We start from the raw sequence: 15,928 nt of genomic DNA, 5'->3' as shown, positions 1-15,928 counted from the left end.
CACGTAAGCTAGAACACACTCACACTGATCAGAAAAGCACATTAGAACAATTGATACAACTATCGGAGCATGGGTAATACTTTTTGCTATGTTATTATTAGGCAATAACAACTCCCCCCATGTACTATTAGATTTACAAGTGCTTCTGTTCATCTGTCATGAATTGGGATTTATGCAATAGATTCTCCCTGTGAACCTGTCAATCAAACTATGTGGTCAGAGAGGCTCCTCCAACGTTAGGGTCTTGCCTTAGGATCTGAAAGCCTTGTACACCATCCCAGACTCTGCAGAAGAAACCAATTAGTGTGTAATGGAGCTGCATGCATACCATACAGTAGCATCCTATTCTCCTAATAGTTTCAATCTGATCCTCTACCTTCCAACCCCTACACTGTGACTATCCTATGTGTGATTGGAAGGACAACAAAGAAATGCAGAAAGGCAATCTTTACTAGCCATGTTTACTAGTGCCACATATTATGCCAGTCAGCAGCCTTGTGCAGTGGCTTACCTTCCAAAAGGAGGTTGCCTTCACATTCAACTAGACAAAGTTAATACATGTTTATGAGGTAATCCCGACTGTAGCATGGTAAGATTTCTGTGCATGTGTAAAAACAAATGTTCAATGAGTCATTAGGTGCTAATTTAGGCCTACTACTGTGTGTGGTTGTACTACCTATATCAATATCCTGTTATACAGTTTTTTTAAATGAGAGAAGTAGAGTTTTGTAAATATTTAGGTAAGCAAATTCTAGATTTGTGGCACTGTTAGGTGTTGTTTGCACAATATAAAGCTATCATGTTGTGTTTCAGGTGTACACTGTTTTGATAGGCCAGTACTACTAAGCTAAGGAGAAAGAGAAAGGCAAAGTCTGAATTTGCGTGACAGGAATGACTTGGTTATTATAGACCTCCCGAGTGGTGCAGTGGTCTAAGGCACTGCATCGCAGTACTAGCTGTGCCACTAGAGATCCTGGTTCGAATCCAGGCTCTGTCGTAGCCGGCCGCGACCGGGAGACCCGTGGGGCGGCGCACAATTGGCCCAGCGTCGTCTAGGGTAGGGGAGGGAATGGCCGGCAGGGATGTAGCTCAGTTGGTAGAGCATGGTGTTTGCAACGCCAGGGTTGTGGGTTCGATTCCCACGGGGGGTATGAAAAAAACAAAAAACTGTAAGTCGCTCTGGATAAGAGCGTCTGCTAAATGACGTAAAAGTAAATAATGTGAAAGTGAGTTTATCATAACCCCTCTCATATTTCCTTCCCAACCTAACTGTCCTTCCTCTTAGAAGAATGCACCCTCTATGAGTGTAAATTCCCTGTGACAAACAACCTTTACGAATAAAAAAGTATTGATTTATCTTGTGACTTATGTTTCACATTCACTTGTACAGTAGAAAAAAAAATATATATATATATATATATATATATATATATATATATATATATATATATATCGCTAAATACAGGAGAAGCAGCCTTCCACTGCCCATATTTGCAGTGTGTACCTGTTCTGTTCATATAAAAAAATCAGGCATTATTATTTTTCACTCTGGGATGTACATAGTCCACAGACCAAGGTTTTGCTGTTCCACAGACATATGCATTTATTTCAAAGTCCTTGGATTCATCACTCAAAACAACTCCACGATGTGTTCTCTACCCTAGTTCTTTATTAAGTCATGTGATTGTCTTGTGGATTGTACCTCCGTTACTGGGCTCTGGCCTCTATCTTCCTCTGAGTGCCGCTCAGCCCCAGGGCATTGTGGGTAAGCTGCCCAAAGGTCTGGCCGTACCTGAACTTGTATCCTGTGGGCAGATTGAAGGTAAACTTAACTGAAGATCTCAAAATAATATTATAGTTAAGCAATAACATTATAGTAACATTTGATCTACCAAGTGATGATATGATACATTTTTAAACAAAATATGGAGATTTCAGAGCTGTGTGTGAGGCTTCGTACTATATAGTGTATTGATGAGGTTTAGGCCCACCTGGAACATGGCCGGTGTAGGAGGGCAGCAGGCCCCGGTGGGACGGGTAGACTGTGGGGATGGGGGGCAGGACTCCTGATTCGTACCCAGGGAGGCGCAGGGAGGTGGGGTCACTCCTCATCTCCTTCCCAAACTGGACCAGGGCCTTGTTGGTGGTGATGGGATAGCCCGTGCCAATCAAGAAGCGAGATTTGGGCACGTACCCCGTGAAACCTGAATACATGCCCCAATGGAAGATCTAGTCAATACAGAGACTCATATACATTTGATTGTGCTGCACACTCATACACTACATGGCCAAAAGTATGTGGACACCTACTCGTCAAACATCTCATTCCAAAATCATGGGCATTAATATGGAGTTGGTCCCCCCTTTGCTGCTACAACAGCCTCCACTCTACTGGGAATGCTTTCCACTAGATGTTGGAACATTGCTGTGGGGACTTGCTTCCATTCAGCCACAAGCATTAGTGAGGTTGGGCGCTGATGTTGGGCGATTAGGCCTGGCTCGCAGTCGGCGTTCCAAATCATCCCAAAGGTGTTCAATGGGGTTGAGGTCAGGGCTCTGTGCAGGCCAGTCAAGTTCTTCCACACTGATCTCGACAATCCATTTCTGTATGGACCTCGCTTTGTGCATGGGGGAATTGTCATGTTGAAACAGAAAAGGGCCTTCCCCAAACTGTTGCCACAAAATTGGAACCACAGAATCGTCTAGAATGTAATTGTATGCTGTAGCATTAAGATGTCCCTTCACTGGAACTAAGGGGCCTAGCCCGAACCATGAAAAACAGCCCCAGACCATTATTCCTCCTCCACCAAACTTTACAGTTGGCACTATGCATTGGGGCAGGTAGAATTCTCCTGGCATCCGCCAAACCCAGATATGTCCGTCAGACTGCCAGATCGTGAAGCGTCTTTCTTCACTCCAGAGAACGCGTTTCCACTGCTCCAGAGTCCAATGGCGGCGAGCTTTACACCACTCCAGCTGATGTTTGGCATTGCGCATGGTGATCTTAGGCTTGTGTGCGGCTGCTCGGCCATGGAAACCCATTTCATGAAGCTCCCGACGAACAGTTCTTGTGCTGACGTAGACCTATGACGGTGCCGCGTTGAAAGTGACTGAGCTCTTCAGTATAGGTCATTCTACTGCCAATGTATCTCTATGGAGATTGCATGGCTGTGTGCTCGATTTTATACACCTGTCAGCAACGGTTGTGGCTGAAATAGCCTAGTTATTTAAAATGGTATGTCTGGCATACTGTACCGACCTGAGATGAAGTACTTGTGTGGACTGCTGTCCTCCATGAAGTACGGAGACACTTTGGGCTTCCAGGGGTCCAGGGCCTCGTAGGGGGCTGGATCTTTGGAGATGGCCGTCAGAGGGGTGCTCAGTCTCCGAGGCTGAAGGGGATAGACAGAATGACAGACAGACAGACACTATGGTTGAGACAAAGAAGGTATTCAAGCTTCTGGCTCCTACCAAAGGCCCTATCCCAGACTATAGACCTTTGATTATAAGAAGATAAGATTTTCTCGCATGGTATCAATGTAAAGTTGTTATCATTCAATCAACATAAGTGGCTAACAGTAATTGCTTGTGTTATTGAACATTCCTGTCAGCTCCTACACAATGAGAGATAATGGGTGTGAATCTCAGAGACTTAATTGGTCTGAATCTGTGGGTGGTCTATGATTGGAGAGCTCTCCAGGTTGTGCAGCTGGCCTCGTTTAGACTGAGACAGTGAGTGATAAATGACACTGACAGTGACACAGGATCTCAGCATGGATTATTAAACAGGGATGTGTGTGTGTGTGTGTGTGTGTGTGTGTGTGTGTGTGTGTGTGTGTGTGTGTGTGTGTGTGTGTGTGTGTGTGTGTGTGTGTGTGTGTGTGTGTGTGTGTGTGTGTGTGTGTGTGTGAGAGAGTGCATGTGTACGTGAGAGAGAGATTAGAGCTGATTACTTTAAACTCGGAATTGGTGGTGTTGCTGACAAGCGGTATGTCTGCTGATGCCAGACGAACCCTCCTCTGCTGGTCTCGGTCAAACTCAGACAGGGCCTCGCGACACGTCTCAGCGTAGGTATGGGAGAAGTAGTTCTGGCTTTTGGGGACAAAGCCTGCAAAAGACACCAGAGTACACAATGCAAAAGCATACTTTACAGATGGAAGAGATGAGGGAGTTCTACTTAATGTATGAAAACTGAGTAACAGTGTGTTTACCAGTGTAGCCCGGTATCATCGTCTCCAGATTCCTGCATTCTCCATGGTGGCTCCTCCAGTTCTCGTCCCGCGGGCCGGTGTCTGTCTCTGTGGAGGGGAAGCGGCCCGTGTGGAGGACCAGGCGACGTGAGCGAGACACCTCTGGAGAGGACAGCAGTTTGGCAGTCAGCTGGCCGTAGGTCTTCCCCAGGTGGTACTTCAGCTGGGGACAGTAACCTGCATACCTGAGGACAGAGAGAGAGAGAGGTGGTGGTTGTGGTGAGGATTGTAATTAGATTTCAAACAGGCCTTTTTGGATTTATTCTCTGTCATGTTGACAGTAGGCCTAGTGTAAATATTTGAACCCCCTTTTTTTTTTTTTACAACGCTTGTATCAAAGTCTTTATTGAGGTGAAAGGTGACTGTATGGATCTCATGGTAGTTAGTTTAAGCTGTGTTGTGTTCCTTCATGTCAGGGAGTTTAGCCTCTGAGTTCAACCTTCCTGGGAACGGTTGCCATGGGTGATGGCCACCACAAAATACTTTTGGCCTCGAGCACTGGACTTGTTCTTGCTCATGGAAATGTCATGTAGGTTTGTTAAATTGTTTGTGTTAATTCCTCAAGCCTCTAGTTGGCCGAATGTATGCATGCTATGTGTAAAGACATAAAATGGCGAAATATAATCAAGTAAAATGTAAAGGTATGCGCAAGCATATAATCAATGGAATTACGCACGAATACAATAATGCATCATTAAAAAGGTTTAGAATTTCACTATAAATAGCACACCATGCAGGTAATACAAATAACATCTCAATATAACACACATCTAATTAGAGTGTATATTTAATGAATTAATTTGCTGAAATTCAAAAGCAAAGTGTTAGTTTCAATGTGAATTATCTACCCCGGTATGTACTGCGGATCTGGCGTCACCAGCACCTTGCTGAATTTTGGGGGGAATTCCTCCATGTTGACCGCACACTGTACCACTGAACACGGAACTCGAGATGCACGCCGGACAGCAGCCAAACTTTGCAGTTCTGTGTTTGTGGATGGTTGGCAGGTGGAGAGGATGCGGACAGCGCGAAGAGATATTTCTGCGTCTAGACCAGGTCAAGGATCCATTATTCTGTCATTGTTGGCATTGTGAGGTAAGACGGTCATCTGCGCGCCTTTTGCCCCCAACATTCTAAAGCTTCTTGTTGTTGTTGTTGTGGTTGTGGTTGTTAAGTACTGTACTGTAGGCTACAGCTTGTTCCTTCAGTCCGCAGTGGCAAATAAGCACCGCCGTCACACATTCCCATGCACCTTATGGTCAAACAGGTGTAAAGTGTCATTGTAATAAACACTAGCCTACCAAATATTTACGTTTCACATATTCAATAGTTGTATTTGATTATTTTTATTTTATTCTACAGCCAGAGTTGTTTTTACACTAGCCCTCCTGGTTTTGTGTTTTAGCCATCTCACATGTTTCCCCCACTTTTTATTATCATATCTTATATTTTCCTATGGGAAAAATAGATACATAAATTAATTGATTAATTAATTGTTCATTTTGAAAGAAAATTACATATCTGAAAGGATATACAGTTTATGTGGCATGAAATAGCGACACCTGGTCAGTTAAAGCAGCATTGCTGCATTGGCTGGGATATTTCCTGAGCCTATATTTCCTGGGCCACTCAGACTACTCCTCTTCTGAACTGCATCATAATCTAGCTGTGGAAGACCGTCTCCCATGAACTGCCAGCTCCCTGAATTTGAATAAATATATAATATTATAAGGTGTTCACAGTAAAGCTGTGAAACTTATTGTTGTTCTTGTAATTGTTTTCCCTTGACATGGTCAAATAACTCAAGCATAGATTGGTAACTTTTTACTAATTTGGCACACAGAAACTAGAGGCTCATATCCACTGCCCAGTTTGACCTACAGACTTGAAACGTTGTATGTAGGTGTCTTTCCTCATAAATAAATAATATGCCATTTAGCAGACGCTTTTATCCAAAGCGACTTACATTCATGTGTGCATACATTTTTACGTGCTCATGCAGAACAAATTAGCCTCAAGGACCCTTAAGGTCTATCAGGATAGATTTTCCTCCATCTTGGAAAGTTTGGAAAACTTTTTAAAAACGTCTTCTCATAAATCATAACAACACCAAAAGTGGTATGCAGGCCCATGGTACATATCTTAACTTAGTTTGAGAAAAGCTAAGGGAATGGTTAAGAGAGGGCTGAGTTATTGATAAATCAGGAAATCTGATTTTACGGGTCCATATAAATCCTTTGTACCCCTAATAATATATGTATTTTATATAGCGCTTATTAGCGCTAATCAACTTGAAAGGGTCAGCAAAGACATTAGCATGATGAACCATGTTAACTTTAGCATTAATATCGGAAAAAATAAGGAAACTATTAATAAATAAATAAAATTACTATGTAACGCAAAAAAATATTTTCATGGACTAAAAGTCAGATTCACTCCAAATGTGGTATTTGGACTCATCACAATAGTCCCTAAAGAGTTTGAGAAAATAACGTTGATGTATTCAAAATGGCCACACCGTATCAGTAGATGCATATTAGCACATAGGCTAATATGCTAAAATATGCAAAAAATACTTTAAAAATCTTATTCTCATGAACCATAGGACCAAATGACACCCAAATGTGGAATGTAGGCCCATGGTACATGTCTTACCCTAGATTGAAAAAGCTAAGCTAAGTGATTGGTCAAAAGATGGCTGAGTTATTGACAAATCAAAAATCAGATTTTACGTGTCCATTCAAACCACTGTAAATCCACTCCACAGTGGCCTATCACCTTGAAACGTGTCATCGCTATCATGGACATCCCTAAAATGAACCACACTGAATTTGGTATTGATATCTCAAAAAACAAGGAAACTAATTATTTTCATATTTAACACTAATACTCAAAATAATCTTCTCCTCATGAACCATATGTCAGATTCACTCCAGATTTTGTATTTAGATTCATATGATTGCACATAAAGGAGGATAGTTCCTGCATGATATAGTGCTTGCTTTGTTATCCAACTGATCTTGTGTCCTTTCTGTCATCCTGTGAACTCCGTTCATTGCTGCTCGCAGCTATATTTATTATTATTATTATTATTATTATTATTATTATTATTATTATTATTATTATTATTATTATTATTATTATTATTATTATTATCATAGGGCCTGTGTAGAAATACATAGAATACATACATACATATAATCTAATATCATATTCCTGAGAGACAATTGCATTTCACATCAGTGTTTACAGGTGCCGATTCTGCCTGTACACTCAAAACAAATTAGTTATGTGTAAATCCACATTTAAATTAAGTGAGTGACAGCCTATGTGTAGGCTATGCTTGTGTAAGTAAGTGGCTCAGATACGTCACAGCCTCTGGAGCTGTAGGCCATGTACAAACTTCATGACTGAGTGACAACCCACAATATTGTGTGGACATCTTGATGTAAAGGTCTTCTTTGTGTTTGTAAGCTGATGAAACATACTGTCACTATTCAATAGGGAACTGGAATGTAGATCCTTATCAGAATCACCAGACAGGAATGCTCCTTCTACACATTCCAATAAGTTATGAATCTCAGATATCACGTTGTGTTGGAGTTATTTCAGATGTTTTACCTAGTTTATGTCTTGTCACACCTTACGTCACACCTACCCACTCACATATATGACAAACCTCTCTGCTATGTATGGTATTATTGTCCAAAAAGATTGATCTTTCATCAGGAGATAACTGGTTGAGAAGCACCACAGTCAGTATGTGGACTGACACATGGTGTAGCTATCACTTTGGCCTTGTCATGACTTGCCCCTGTCATACCTGAGTTTTATGGTGTTTGGTGGGGGGAGTTGGGGGCTCAAGTGAGCGTGAGTCATACTCCCAAGACAAACCACAGCAATATGCCAGGGAACAGCCGCTCAGCGCAGGCCTCCATATGCATGCAGCATCACTGCTGTGACAGGATGATTGATGAGGAGGTGTGTCATAAGAATATAGGCGGAGCATCAGGGATGTTTCAAATTCTACATCACAAACTCACCTCGTGCTGCTACCATTTCAGAGAAGAAGAGTGAAGAGGGGACAGGATTTGGGTTTTTGAGATGGATTTGTACAACATATTTGGCAATCTTCTGGAGACCTGGGTGACTGAAGGCCCCCAGGAGAGAGTAGCTCTGGAGGGCCAGTGGGAAGGGGGTGACTCTGGAGATTCCCTCACGCTTTCAGGGACCACTTTCATGTCTAAATCTGACGTGGGGACACTGATGCGGTCTGATACAGAGGATTCAGGGGTGGAGATCTGTTCTGAGGCTTCTCTCTCCTCCTCTCCTCCCTCTGTGTCCATGGATAATACAGATATTGATCCTACAGTCAGGGAAGAGGATGGACTCCCCTCTACCTCTCCTCCGTGCTCTCCTGTCCTCTCTCTGACATATTCCTCCTCCTCTTCCTCCCTGTCCCTCTGCCCCAGGGCTCAGCGGCACAGGGAGCTGGCCGCGGTCATGCACCTAAAAGTGGAGCAGGCACTGAGGAGGGCATACTCTGGAGACAGAGACAATGTGCCCCGACAGCGGTGTCACACCGCTTCACTACCGTCACCTCACTCAGTGACCCATATCCAGAGGGCAGGTCACAGGTCAGGGAGCATTGGTCTGAGGAGGACAGTCAGCCAGTCAGTAGTGGACAAACAGGCCTCAACAGATCTGCTGCAACACAGAGGAGGCCTCTCCCCACATCACAAGACACTGCCTGCTCAGACAGAAACAGAGGTGGGTTTATATTGAAAGGAGTTGTTTACTTAAATCTTATGATTCTCTGACTGTTTTCTTGTCTTCAAAGTAATAGCGATTCAGAGTGTTGGGCCAGTAACTGAAAGGCCCCTAGCGGACTAGGTGAAAAATCTGTCGATGTGCCCTTGAGCAAGGCACTTAACCCTAATTGCTCCTGTAAGTTGATCTGGATACTAGCGTCTGCTAAATGACAAAAATGTAAATGTAATCTAGAGTTTGGGACTAGACAGTGTGATCCATAGTGTTTAGTTTTTTTCTCCAAAATCTCAGTCATCTGATAGTTTTGTTTGGCATTCTTTTCCTCTTCTTGGTTTGTATGGAACATTTTCAGTAGTCATTTGAAAGATTATTCGCAAATGTATTGAACATACATTAGAATCGGATTGTTATCACTGTTGTTGTTATGACATATGTTATTACGTAATTACACAATATGCCGGACGGAAGTCCATTGTCATGTTCAAGCAGTATACTGAGCATAAATCATTTCATGTCTTTTTTTTACAATGAACTGAAGGAATGTCAGGGAGGAAATTAGCTTTTTACCATTACCACAGTTAACAGTTGCAACACACACACACACACACACACACAGTTAGACACACAGAAAGACAAACACTAATTGCATCGACTGAATCACTGTCGTGTCTGTAGGTTATCATCTTTCAAATATGTTCGCTTTATTTAGGAACTGAGTCAGGCTTTTAACTTACTGCTGCTGAGAGTTGTAATAGTAGAATGAATGCACAAGGTTCAATTTTGAAATTTGGTAGTGCATGGGCAGTTTTCCTCTTATTGTCATTCACTGACAGACCTTAGAGAGCTATTTTAAACCTGTCAGATGAGAAATGTCCAGTTGATCAATTGGTGGCCATGTTAGCTAGATAGGTAAGTTAGGCTAACCAGCTATCTAAATATTGTAGTTATCATGACAAGATTACGTGCTCAGGGGCTTCGACCCCCTAGGGCGCCCCCATTGATTTTGTTGAGTCACTCGGGTACCATAACACACATAAGACATGGCAAAATGTGTAGAATTGCAGGAAATTAGGTTTAAAATTGCAACATTTTCTATCAGCCTCATGGCAAAATGTGTAGAATTGCAGGGAATGATCTTTAAAATGGCAACATTTTCTCTCCGCCAACAAGAAGGGTGGGAACAGTTTGAACAATTTGGGGTTGCATGGGTCACCAAGTGGGGTTTGTTACTACGCCGATAAATAACAGTATCCATCCGGAGCTTTGCCATCTAGCAAATACAGTATGTGTACCCCTGTTGTAGTGTGTCAGACAGTGAACCAGTCTGTGAACCAGTCTGTCCAGGTGAGCAACAGGCATGAGTGGAATGGAGCCAAGCTGGTGTGGTGCTTCCTGGACAGATGGAGTGTGTGGGTATTGTGTTGAGCAGTCTGCTGTGTTGTTGATAAGACTGTGACGGACATGTCGCGCTTCTGCGTCACATGTTCGAAGCGACGGCAGTCCCATTGGGGAAAAGTTATTTACTAATTCATCGTTAGACAAATTATCAGTTTTCTGCACCAAGGATTCCTCTTTGTAATGTTATTATCCAGTGGTCATGTAGAGTGTTGACAATGTTTGGTGTAATGAAGCAGAGAGATGTTTGTGTTTCATGTTTGCCACAGTTGTACAGGAAGTCTTCTTCCTGTACAAGTCTTATTAAATGGGGATATTAGTCTTTGCTCTCGGCAGGACACAGAGACAGGGTGCTGAGTGTTTATGAGGAAGGCAAAGGCCAGTTAAAGGCCACCTCATTAGCTTAGCTCTCTTTGGGGAAGATATGTATTTCCTGCTCCTAATGACGGAGCACTTTATGTATTTTGTATTTATTAAGGATCCCCATTAGTACCTGCCAAGGCAGCAGCTACTCTTCCTGGGTCCAGCAAAATTAAGGCAGTTATACAATTTAAAACATTACAATACATTCACAACACATTAAGTGTGTGCCCTCAGGCCACTACTCTACTACCACATATCTACAACACAAGTTGATTGCTGATTAGTTACTAATAAGCAATGAAAATATCAGGTCTGCTGCCCCAGAAGTCATAGCATTAGATTGCTATTCTATTCAGAGCAATAAATGTTTTGTGAAGTAATATGCCAGAGTTAATTTACAGTATACTTTTCCATGTGCACTGTTATCTTCCTTGTGTAAGTCTCTGCATGTGTCGTCTTTACAGATCAGGGAGAAGGATGTGTGTGAGGAGGAGTATGAGGGGCTCACCCCTGGGCTGGGCTACCTGAAGCAGGTATGCCGGATGCTGGAGGAGATCGCCAGGCTACAGATACGTAACCAAGGGTTACAGGTGGAGATGGATGCTCTCCGGGAGCAGCAGGGGAGACAGGTAAAAAGATATGTTGACATTTGGCATCTCATGTGTAAATAGAGAATTATGTGGATGAAGCTATATACAAGTCAATATTTGACTATATTTGCTGTGAGCATTGACACAGTCAGTGTAACAGGTAATTAACAACATTTGACTTGATGTTTCTATCCATATAGAATTCAGAACGCAACCAGTGTGACTTCAAGGCTTCTGAGGAAGGCAGCCCCTCTGCCAATGAAAGACTTGAAGTCAAAGATTATGAGGACTTACCCTACCAATCATCTCAAAACAATAGTAACGTGCATCAGCATTTTCGACGGAGGTCAGCATCGGACACAACACTTATGATGGGACATCTAAGTGAGTGACCATCCAATGTTACTTCCCACAGTGTACACTGTGAAATACTGTGTCATCATTGGTGTATTTGGGTTGAAACTGAAGGTTATGAATTGTGTGTGTTTTAGAGAAGGTGAAGGAAGTGTCTGGAGGGAGGTACCTGTGTCTAGAGGATCTGCTTGAGCAGCCCGGGGATGATGAAAACCAGGTAAGATGACGTAAACTAAACTAAAATGCACACACACACACACACACACACACACACACACACACACACACAATCATGCATGTACAGTTGAAGTCGGAAGTTTACATACACCTTAGCCAAATACATTTAAACTCAGTTTTTCACAATTCCTGTAATTTAATCCTAATAAAAATTCCCTGTCTTAGGTCAGTTAGGATAACCACTTTATTTTACGAATGTGAAATGTCAGAATAATAGTAGAGAGAAAGATTTATTTCAGCTTTTATTTCTTTCATCACAGTCCCAGTGGGTCAGAAGTTTATATACACTCAATTATTATTTGGTAGCACTGCCTTTAAATTGGTTAACTTGGGTCAAACGTTTCGGGTAGCCTTCCACAAGCTTCCCACAATAAGTTGGGTGAATTTTGGCCCATTCCTCCTGACAGAGCTGGTGTAACTGAGTCAGGTTTGTAGGCCTCCTTGCTCGCACACGCTTTTTCAGTTCTGGCCATACATTTTCTGTAGGATGGGGTCAGGGCTTTGTGATGGCCACTCCAATACCTTGACTTTGTTGTCCTTAAGCCATTTTGCCACAACTTTGGAAGTGTGCTTGGGGTCATTGTCCATTTGCAAGACCCATTTGCGATCAAGCTTTAACTTCCTGACTGATGTCTTGAGATGTTGCTTCAATATATCCACATAATTGTCCTTCCTCATGATGCCATCTATTTTGTGAAGTGCACCAGTCCTTCCTGCAGCAAAGCACCCCCACAGCATGATGCTGCCACCCCGTGCTTCACGGTTCGGATGGTGTTCTTCGGCTTGCAAGTCCCCCTTTTTACACCAAACATAACGATGGTCATTATGGCCAAACAGTTCTAATTTTTGTTTAATCAGACCAGAGGACATTTCTCCAAAAAGTACGATCTTTGTCCCCATGTGTAGTTGCAAACCGTAGTCTGGCTTTTTTATGGCGGTTGTGGAGCAGTAGCTTCTTCCTTGCTGAGCAGCCTTTCATGTTATGTCGATATAGGACTCGTTTTACTGTGGATATAGATACTTTTGTACCTGTTTCCTCCAGCATCTTCACAAGGTCCTTTGCTGTTGTTCTGGGATTGATTTGCACTTCATCTCTAGGAGACAGAACGCGTCTCCTTCCTGAGCGGTATGACGGCTGCGTGGTCCCATGGTGTTTATACTTGCGTACTATTGTTTGTACAGATGAAAGTGGTACCTTCAGGCGTTTGGAAATTGCTCCCAAGGATGAACCAGATTTGTGGAGGTCTACAATTTATTTTCTGAGGTCTTGGCTAATTTTTCTTTTCTTTTTCCCATGATGTCAAGCAAAGAGGCACTGAGTTTGAAGGTAGGCCTTGAAATACACCCACAGGTACACCTCCAATTGACTCAATGAGAATCAGAAGCTTCTAAAGCCATGACATCATTTTCTGGAATTTTCCAAGCTGTTTAAAGGCTGAGTCAACTTAGTGTATGTAAACTTCTAACCCACTGGAATTGTGATACAGTGAATTATAAGTGAAATAATCTGTCTGTAAACAATTGTTTGAAAAATGACTTGTGTCATGCACAAAGTAGATGTCCTAACCGACTTGCCAAAACTATAGTTTGTTAACAAGAAATGTGTGGAGTGGTTTAAAAACGAGTTTTAATGACTCCAACCTAAGTGTATGTAAACTTCTGACTTCAACTGTATGCACGAACACACAAACACACACACAAACACAAGCATGCACACACACACACACTTACTCATATTGTACACACACTTAAATAGACACAAATATTTAAGCTGTATTTCTGTATTTGCGTGTGTTGTTAGATGCATGCAAACTTATGGTAGAGTATGTCTGTGTGAAAGTATGCTTGTATGCTTGTGCCTATGTGTAAATGTTTTTGGAATGAGTCTGCATCAATGTCTCTGTTGACAAATATCTACAGTATGTTTCTCTCCAGGAGAAACAAGAAACAAGAAACAAAAAACAGGGAAGTAGGACACAGACTTGGAAGCTGAAGATTGGCTCTCTGAGGAGGGGGGAGACCACAGAGAAAACCAGGTGAGACAACATCGACACCTAGAGGACAGTGTGTGTGTTGTCATACTATGCATGATGCTCTTATAAAATGTCCATGGCTGCTCTAACATGGCAGCCAAATGGGAATGATGCACTGTTGCATAGATAATGCACAGTGTGCTGAGGAGATGTGGAGAGCATATATTTAAACCTAGGCATCTGTTCATGAAAATTCACTCTGACTCATCCCAAATGGCCTCTTTGTTTACAATCACACATACAGTAGGCTTACTGTCAGTGGCTTACCTCAGTTTCACGAGGCCCCCCGCAAGGTCTCTCTTCCCAACCCCCCCCCAAAAATATAAAATTTTAGGACTTGGGGCAGAGATAAAAATGTGCAGTTTTATAACTTATCTCATGCTATTCTACACATTTTGCCATGAGACAGAGAGAAAATGTTGCAGTTTTAAAACATAATTCCTGTTTTTCTAAACATTTTGCCATGGCTTATGACGTGTTCATATGCTATCTGGGTGGGGGGGACCAGTGCTTGGGGCTGCGGGGGTGTGTGGTACACCAGTGCTCACTGTACATTTAAGGAATTATGTTGTAAGACTTAAATATTCCTTCCGTGCAATCTTTAATGGTTCTGGTGCATGATTTTTCTTTCACATAAAGCCAACAGATTAATTCATCCGTGAAGAAAGCTAGCGGGCGATGGTTGGGACAGCTGTTCAGGAGAAGGAAAACTGTGCCAGAATGAGAAGAGCAGAATGTTCCAACATTACAGTCATTGGTAATGTTCCTCCTCTAAGACGTACATACTGTAGCACTTTAATACAAAGCTGTGGATGCACAGGACTCAAATCTATTTAGTCATCTCATTATATGGATATTGACATGTATATTTATTGTCTGCTTCTACATTTGTAGTTATTTATCCTCAGGTACCATAATATTTTAATATTGCAATTATATGTAGCTAATGTGTATTTATGTTTCTTTGATGTCCGTCAATACAGTAGCTAGTGAAAGTCTAGACACCCCTTGCACAGTTTTCACATTTTGCTGCCTTAAAATTAAATCTAAAAAGGGATTCAATTATATTTTTTCCCTACTAATCTACACAACCTACTACACATTTACTGGTTGTAGATGTGTCCGTAAACCAGAATACACATTTGTTGCTGGGATTTACTGCCCCCCATGCCCCCACGGCTGTGAAAAACCCTGATAAATCCTCATTGATTAATTGAATTCTTACTAACAACCCCATAAATATTTTTCTATTGGAGTATTTGAATATGATATCAGTGATCATTGTCCCATAGTATGTATTAGAGATACCAAACAGAAAAATACTAATCCTTGTTTAACTAAGAAGATACATTTTAAAACGTTATACTCAAGGGTTTTTACATTACATGTTCTACTTCGATTTAGCCACTGTCTCCTGTATTCCTGACCCTGAGTTGGCTCTAGAAAATGTCTCCTCCATATTTTTTCACTCCATATACACACCCCTTTTAAACAATTCAGAGTCAAAGATAGATATAACCCTTGGTTTTCTTCTGAGCTATCTGAGCTCATTCAGATGACAAATCAGGCCTAGGCCAAGGCAAGGAAAACTGAAAGGTGGACTGGCAATCTTTCAGACAACTGAGAAACAGATGTACTGTCTCAATTAAGAAAGCTATATTGAACAAAAATATAAACGCAACATGTAAAGTCTTGGTCCCATTGTTTATGAGCTGAAATAAAAGATCCAATCAAATGTTGTGCACAAATCTGTTTACATCCCTGTTAGTGAGCATTTCTCCTTTGCCAAGATAATCCATCCACCTGACAAGAGTGGCATATCAAGAAGCTGATTAAACAGCATGATCCTTACACAGGTGCACCTTGTGCTGGGGCAATAAAAGGTTACTCTAAAATATGCAGTTTTGTCACACAGCACAATGCCACAGATGTCTCA

The 15,928-nt window shown here is 41.9% G+C and overlaps 2 protein-coding genes across 2 annotated transcripts; one reads left to right on the top strand and one right to left on the bottom strand.

Annotated features, from left to right (window-relative positions):
• Nucleotides 1-1,562: 1,562 nt before the first annotated feature.
• Nucleotides 1,563-5,247, bottom strand: cimip2b (ciliary microtubule inner protein 2B). The gene is made up of 6 exons (XM_084159611.1): nt 5,099-5,247; nt 4,212-4,435; nt 3,954-4,108; nt 3,260-3,392; nt 1,992-2,204; nt 1,563-1,805 (listed from the first exon to the last, which is right to left on the bottom strand). The coding sequence occupies exons 1-6, from the start codon at nt 5,161-5,163 to the stop codon at nt 1,708-1,710; spliced, it is 888 nt and encodes a 295-aa protein (XP_084015737.1). The 5' UTR covers nt 5,164-5,247; the 3' UTR covers nt 1,563-1,707.
• A 3,481-nt stretch (nt 5,248-8,728) lies between these two features.
• Nucleotides 8,729-15,722, top strand: LOC311127742 (uncharacterized protein). The gene is made up of 6 exons (XM_084159610.1): nt 8,729-9,020; nt 11,243-11,407; nt 11,569-11,752; nt 11,860-11,939; nt 13,895-13,995; nt 14,632-15,722. The coding sequence occupies exons 1-6, from the start codon at nt 8,754-8,756 to the stop codon at nt 14,714-14,716; spliced, it is 882 nt and encodes a 293-aa protein (XP_084015736.1). The 5' UTR covers nt 8,729-8,753; the 3' UTR covers nt 14,717-15,722.
• The last annotated feature ends 206 nt before the right edge of the window (nt 15,723-15,928 follow it).

Source organism: Coregonus lavaretus (assembly GCF_964263955.1).
Source record: "Coregonus lavaretus genome assembly, chromosome: 4".
In the NCBI taxonomy this organism is placed as follows: Eukaryota; Metazoa; Chordata; class Actinopteri; order Salmoniformes; family Salmonidae; genus Coregonus; species Coregonus lavaretus.
The sequence above is the reverse complement of the archived record's forward strand: the minus strand, read 5'-3'. Positions and strand labels throughout refer to the sequence as shown.

Excerpts from the sequence above, each read along its gene's own strand:
- cimip2b (XM_084159611.1), bottom strand. The coding sequence starts at position 5,163 with ATGGAGGAATTCCCCCCAAAATTCAGCAAGGTGCTGGTGACGCCAGAT. Across the intron at positions 4,436-5,098 it reads GATCCGCAGTACATACCGGG|GTATGCAGGTTACTGTCCCC; the intron begins GTAGATAATTCA and ends CTCTGTCCTCAG. Across the intron at positions 4,109-4,211 it reads GATGATACCGGGCTACACTG|GCTTTGTCCCCAAAAGCCAG; the intron begins GTAAACACACTG and ends TGTCTTTTGCAG.
- LOC311127742 (XM_084159610.1), top strand. The coding sequence starts at position 8,754 with ATGCACCTAAAAGTGGAGCAGGCACTGAGGAGGGCATACTCTGGAGAC. Across the intron at positions 11,940-13,894 it reads CCGGGGATGATGAAAACCAG|GAGAAACAAGAAACAAGAAA; the intron begins GTAAGATGACGT and ends GTTTCTCTCCAG. Across the intron at positions 13,996-14,631 it reads GAGACCACAGAGAAAACCAG|CCAACAGATTAATTCATCCG; the intron begins GTGAGACAACAT and ends TTTCACATAAAG.